The sequence below is a fragment of the Charadrius vociferus genome, unplaced genomic scaffold (genome assembly GCF_000708025.1).
Source record: "Charadrius vociferus isolate BGI_N301 unplaced genomic scaffold, ASM70802v2 scaffold561, whole genome shotgun sequence".
In the NCBI taxonomy this organism is placed as follows: Eukaryota; Metazoa; Chordata; class Aves; order Charadriiformes; family Charadriidae; genus Charadrius; species Charadrius vociferus.
Window position 1 is genome coordinate 1,156,693 of NW_009646848.1, and position 6,924 is coordinate 1,163,616.

At 46.8% G+C, this 6,924-nt stretch overlaps 2 protein-coding genes across 2 annotated transcripts in view; one reads left to right on the forward strand and one right to left on the reverse strand.

Moving 5' to 3' along the window:
- The window catches only part of A2M (alpha-2-macroglobulin), a 30,508-nt gene extending 29,438 nt beyond the window's left edge, over nt 1-1,070 (forward strand). Inside the window, exons 33-34 of the mRNA XM_009894128.1 lie at nt 223-264; nt 1,045-1,070. Coding sequence (XP_009892430.1) covers nt 223-264; nt 1,045-1,070 — 68 coding nt within the window. The remainder of the gene's footprint in view (nt 1-222; nt 265-1,044) is intronic.
- Nucleotides 1-6,924, reverse strand: part of LOC104294532 (alpha-2-macroglobulin-like) — a 187,457-nt gene that overhangs the window by 143,812 nt on the left and 36,721 nt on the right. The window lies entirely within an intron of this gene.

The following is a 6,924-nucleotide window of genomic DNA, read 5'->3' on the forward strand; positions in this document are numbered from 1 at the left end:
CGCCCGGCGCCGGGTGGCTCTGCCCGGCTGCTGCTGCAGCCTCCCGACGGGGCCGTGCCTGGGGCTCCCCTCACCCAACTGGGATCGCTGGGGGGGAGCTGGGGGTGGTGGCGGTGGGCTGCTGTGGGGCCTGGGGGCAGCGTCCCTCTGGCACCCGTCCCTCTGCCGGCAGTGCCGAGGGGCCCTGACAGCCCGCGCTCTCCCTTCCCTTCTCTTTTCCAGATGAATTTGCCACGCAGGAGTACAGCGCTCCCTGCACCGCAGGTAGGGTGCACAGAAACAACAGATGTTTCATCATGGGCTACTACAGGTTTTCTGGAATGAGAATCTTTGCAGACCTTGGGTTTTCCCATGCTGGGTATACTCTCAGTGTTTATCTCCACTGTGCCTAGTGCAGTCTCCATGCATGCCTTAGTACAGAGAGGAAAAGCAATGCTGCCACCCCATGTCCTGTGTAAGATCAGATACAGCTTTCATTTGATTCACTGAGAATGGCAATCCCAGTGTTACTGCCTTTGTTCGCACAGAGGCATCTGTCTTTTTCTGCATGTCTGTGTCAAATTGTAGAAATAAGATTGAAATCTCCCTTGGGACTGAGCACCACACTCAGCCCTTGAATCTCTGCCCTTTCCAGGGCCACATTTGCCGTGCTCCAGACACAGAAGGGTACTGAGTAACTGTCTACCAAACATCGTGGTGAAATGTTGATATTATTCACGTCTTCGGTGGGGACCTTTCAGACTCTGCCCTGGGTTATTTTTTCCCTTCCTTTGGGAAACCCAGGTGCTGAGAGAGAATGTGTACTGTGATAGCTCACGTATCTCCAGGATATCTCTGCCTCCCCTCTCTGTAGCATGGATATCTTGAACGTGTCCAGCCATTCCCATTCTGTTACCTGTCTGCAACTGGGCATTTTTAGTTGTTTTCCCAGGTTTTAATGCAGCTTGAACTTGTATAGCCACTAGAACACAGAGAAGATGGCCAAGGCTCTGGACACTGCTTCCCCAGGATACTTATCTCACTCTGTCCTTTTCCCACCTCCAGCCAAGGCTGAAGAGGGAAATGCCTGAAGACCACATCTTGTCTGAGCCTTGCTGGATCCACTCATGTGTCTCTGCCTCTAGAAGATCTCGTTGAGCGGACCTATTGAAATGTTAGATGAGGACACCTCAACACCAAAAAGGAAGTAACACTATAAATAAATTAAGTCTTTATTCTCATCAGATACCTCTGGCCTTATTTTTTATTACTGTGTCTTGTATCTGTTCCCATCCATATCTCAAAGTGTGTAATGGCCCGAGATTTAAATCCAGAGCCATCCATGGCAAGGTGGTGTTAGGCAACTCCTCAGGCATACCAGGAGGCAGACAGCTTTTGGCAGTGTGGAGGTTCATCTCCATACTTGCCAGTTCTCCAGCAGGAGAGGAAATCCTACCTGATACATCATGCACTGGAAGCTTGGCTCCCTTCCTCTAAAAGTGGGTGTTTCCTGCAAGATAATCCTTGGACATAAACCTCTGATTACATACTGCCTTTGATCCTGCTGTGAAATGACTGCTATGAGGTGGAAGGACAGTGTGAACCTGTGCAATCTGATTTTTTCACAGCAGGCCAGATAGAAGTGACTGTGCACTTTCCCATTCTGGTAGTGAAGATGTTGTCTGCTTGTTTCTAAACAGCTGAATTGAAATCAGAGAGGGATTTGGAACTTAACAGTGTCATTAGTCAGAATTTCAACCGAGCCAAACCCCTTGCATTTTTCATGAGAGCTTTATCCTCTTCCCCTCAGTGGAGGCCTATAGGTGTACTTTGGTTTTTTTTTTTTTGAGTAATTTTAATACAGGTTCTTTTCTTTTTCACTGTAATCCTCAACTAGGATTACAGTGCTTTAGCAGAATTCAGAGGGGAGGCCCTGGATTCCCATCTGGTACTTTAGGTTAAGCTTTTTTGCGTGTCAATTTTCCAAATGATCACATTCTCTCTAGTCTAAACGTCTCCCAGGCATGCAGAGGTGATCAGCCTAACAGGTCATATGGCACTCTGTGTATTTTATTTACACGGTTCTGTGTGTGGAGGTGCCTTTGAACCTGCCAACATAAACTTAGGCAAACACACCAGTAGGAGTCCTTCAAGCAGCTTCTTTCACATACACAGACCCAGGCTGTCAAAAATGGAAGTTGATGCAGCAAAGAACTTGTACTTGTTTCAGTGATGCTGAAGCTCTTTGTGTAGTCATCGTCCACATGGGTGCCTCAAGACCCTTTTTCCACTTCGAGACCTAGAATTTCTCACTGTGCGAGGAAAGCAGTTTGTTCTGGTCCCTTTTATAGCTGTCCCCCTGCTATAAGGTCATGAGAAACTGACTGTACTGGAGAGACACAGTCCCAGCTCAGACTGTTAGTTAGGGGCAAGCATGTTCAAGTCTGCAAACTTGTGCATACAGACAGAGGTCTGCAAATACACACCCTCTAGAGCTGGCTGTAGACGGATGGCAACAGCTTCTTCATTTTCATTTACTTTCTGGTGAGTACTCTATGTGGTTATGGTGTTGGATCTTTTCTGCCTCAAATGAAACAAAGTGATCATCATGATAATTTAATTTAAAAGTCTGTGAAATCACTGGGGTATGTTCCATTCACAAGATTTGGATAATGACTTTCTACTATGGAACGAGTTGACATGATGCTTTGCTGCCACCTGGTTTTAATTAGACAACACCTAACTGTTGCCCACGGGGAGCCACGTCACTTGTGATCTGGGGCCTCCTGCCTAGCCCATATCTGTAAAGCAGTTTAACGTCTCTCTGCTTGACTAGACTGTGAATTATCAAATTCACATGCTTGCAGGTCCTCTGTGGTATACCGTGTAGGAAACTTTAGCAAGGCTAAACTTAAGTCTGTACTTAAGGAAGTACAGGAATGTCTGAATATTGAATTTCTATCCCCACAGAGCATGCATTGCATGCTTCGAAGGCAAATCACAATGGTCTAAAATCAAAACTGTTTCATTAATTTCATTCATGTTGCTTTGAGAACTTGGAAAAGTAATTGGCTCATGGTAGGAAATTAGAAGGGTTTACTATTTCTAAATCAAAACAAAATGCAATTAGCATTCATGCTTGATTAGAAATTTTGCTCAGCTTTCACTGAAGCCAGTTCACTCCATAGACTTCTCGGAATATGAGGTGTCAAAAAGGTCTTGAGTAAATGCCAAACACCACAGGAGACAAAGTGACATAATAGTAATATCTAGCAAAATAGACGAAGAACTTTATTTGTTCTCAATAACAGTTCGGATAGGCACATTAAAAAAATTGGATAGAACAACTAGCTGTGCATACTTTGGACACACAGTAAGCCATGATACCTAACAATAAGCATTTAATGAGAATAAACAGCCACATAAGAAGATCTTTCTGCCATTCAAAAGTTAAACCCAGAAATGAATGGGACAAAACCAAGAAAAGGGGAGAATTCCTGGAGGTATCTACGAGGACTATGGACAGTTTCACCAAAGCAATTCTATGATTTAAATAAATGTGCCATTTAAACTAGACTTAGGTAGGTAGGTTACTGGCAAGTGCCATTAGCTTCTAGGCTTGGCCAAAAGAGTGTTTACCCACAACTCCTTGGGAATCTCGCAGAAGCAGCAGGCGCAAGATATGGCAGTTTCCACAAGAAGGCCCAAGCTTCAACTGGAGAACAGGCCATCATAAGTTAGCAGCTGCAGGCATAATGCGTGCACACATCCCTCCTGCCCCCCCCCATGCACACTCTAACCTTAGAAGACGGCACATTGTGTATCTCCTCCCACTGTCCTACAAACAAGAAACAATCCTGGAAGGGGTGTCTACAGGGCACATCGCAGAGGTTGAATTTCATGTAACATCAGCTGAACATCCAGGCTGCCTACCCGTGGGAGGCACGGATAAGCACCTGCAGAGACCAATTCAATCAAGGTTATGGTTTCTAAGTCAGGAGAGAGGAATTGTTTTCAAGAAGTACCTGTCTTGATTAGAGAGGATCTCAGATGACAACTTCAGAGTATATAACACTGAAAGGGCTACATTAGAAAGGCTGACCCTGATTTATATCATGTTGTCCTATATATTTTTTATTCCCTCACTTGTCAGCCTTATTTGCCCTGCACACAGACATGGCTGGATGGGATGCTCTTCAACCTAAGAAGCCAAGGAGATTAAAGCTGTGACTGGAGGCTGAGCAGAAAAAAAATGAATTGGGAATAAACTGTTCAGAAATCATTGATGAGTACAGTTAATTTATTTTTAAAGTTCATTTCCCATTCCTTGCAGGCACTACTCATCTGTCACTCCATCCTCTCCATAGGAGGTGGTGGTGGTGAGGCAGGAGGGTTCCAGCAACTTCCAGCAACTCCAGCAGAGTATTCTTCATGCATTGCCCTGGTCTACTTCCTCTGTAAGAATGAAAGAAGATGGGAGGGTACAGGAGTTAGAGTGATATGCCAGTTCCCTCTCTCAGGCTGAGAGACAGAGAAAGCAAGATGTGGGTTTGGGAAGCCAGGTTGTGTATGAAGCACAATACAGGAGAGTGAGTTGCTGTTTGACCAGGGTTGAGGGTCATCCGTGGCACTCAACACTCATGTCACCTTCAAAGCCACATGAGGTTGAGAGAGGACTTAGACTTTCTGACCCACTGGTAGAGATAAGCAGAATAGAATTTGTCACAACTGGAATGGACACAGGAACACAGTGCAGACAGGCAGCAAGGATGTTCACTGCAGCAATGAGACATGCTCTTAAAGTGTATTTATTTCTTTGTAGAAAGTGGAAGGAATCTGTTGCATCAGTACTGTTCAGGGCAGGGAAGGAAGCTTTCTGCTTTGCAACTGAGATCTGCCTTTTAGTCACTGCAGACTACCTTTGGACACCTAGACCAGTGAGTGGATGGACCTCTTAACTAGCAACTTCCCATCATCCTTTCCAAGGAAGATAAAATCTCTGCCTTTTAACGGACATGGGGAAGAGTAGCCTAAAATCTAAAGCCTGCCCACTAGTCTCAGACTGGACAACCAGACCACACCAATACACCCTTTGGAAATGTTTTAGTGTCCACTCAGTGTCTGTCTTAGGACTTATGCACCTTTTTTTCCGTGAAGGGAGGCTGTTGACCCAGAATCAGCAGAACACAGCTGTACCTACGGACACAGCCTAGGTTAGCAAGCAGTATGGAGTAAAAGCATGGGAGCTCGGGCTCTTTTCCAAGACACCCGATAAGAACACAAAAGGAGATAAATTTCAGCATTTACCACCAGCAAAAGACAAAACTTTTGCCTTCCTCAAGTCCAAATCACTTTTTCTCTGCTCTCAGATGCCACAGTCAGGCCCTGTGAAAAACCACTTCCCAGGGTCTCAGTTCTTTCCAGAAGCCTCCATATTCCGAACACCTGAAACTGGGCAACTGATGGGAAGCCAGACCTGCCAGTCTTCATATTGGAAGACTCTATATATATGAAGACCTGCCAGTCTTCATATTGGAAGACTCTATATAAGACAGGAGAAGTATTGCTAGTCAGGGCCTTCCACAGAAGCTCCTATATTACATGTGCTCCTAAGCCAAGCACATGTGGCCTTGCACTGCTGAGAACCCTCCCCAAGATCATAGCCTCTCTGTCCCGCTAGCTCATTCTCCAAAGAAAGACTGAGGGCTGGCTGCCTGGGGTCATGAGGAATAAATACCTGCCTCCTGAGAGCCCCCCTCCTGCTTTGGCAGCAGGGTAGGTGATCAGGAAGCAGCTCTTTCTCCGGATAGTAGATACCAAAGGCAAATTGCCATCTCTTAAAGGCATGCTGCAGTGTGCCAGCACTGTGAGCTTTGCCATATACAGACCCCCACACAGATGAGTGATGTAGCTGTGTGTACTGGTGGGGGTCTACCACCAGGGCAGTTTTCTGTCACCATACAAGACAGGCAAGCCCAAGTTCCTGTAAGAGCGAAAAACTTACCTCTTCAGTAACAAGGGTTGGGAGGGAATCCTCTGTAATGAGGACTCCCTACTGCAGGTATGGCTCCACACTCAGAGTAGGAAGCCAGGGGTTAAGAGCAGCACTGCATTACAGCTTTAGTGAAAAGGTATACCAAGCTTGGGCAGGCAGTTCTGAAGCATGGCATGAAATCATGGTAGGTCAGACCATATGCTGCTTTATGGGATATCTTTTGCTGGCCTTGATTTGCTCTATTGTTCTAGACAGAGTGCTTTTGGGGAGGAGTGTGCTGGGTAGTTTGAAAGAGCCAAGTCCCTTCAGCATGGTCCCACAGCTACATTTGCTAGAGCTCTCAGGAAGGACCAGAAGATACCTCAAATCTGAGTCAACAAGAATGATGTAAGAAACTTGAACTCAAACAAAAAGTCCAAGCGGCAGTAACGGAACAATAGGGACACAAATTCATTCAAGCCAGGAGAACCTGACTATGGAAACCAGTCTGAGAATTCAGGGATGGTGGACTTTGAATGAGACAACAACGTAATCCCTCCTGTACTCTCTGTTTTGCATACAAAATCTGTGTCTCTGACTTGGGCCAATCTCATCCAAATTACCCATCAAGCAGAAAGAGACAAGCACCGGCTGGAAGACCAAAAACACAAAAGAAAAGCAAAAGCTCTAAGTACCCTACCTGCGGTGCAGGGAGCGCTGTACTCCTGCGTGGCAAATTCATCTGGAAAAGAGAAGGGAAGGGAGAGCGCGGGCTGTCAGGGCCCCTCGGCACTGCCGGCAGAGGGACGGGTGCCAGAGGGACGCTGCCCCCAGGCCCCACAGCAGCCCACCGCCACCACCCCCAGCTCCCCCCCAGCGATCCCAGTTGGGTGGGGGGAGCCCCAGGCACGGCCCCGTCGGGAGGCTGCAGCAGCAGCCGGGCAGAGCCACCCGGCTCCGGGAGGCCCCGC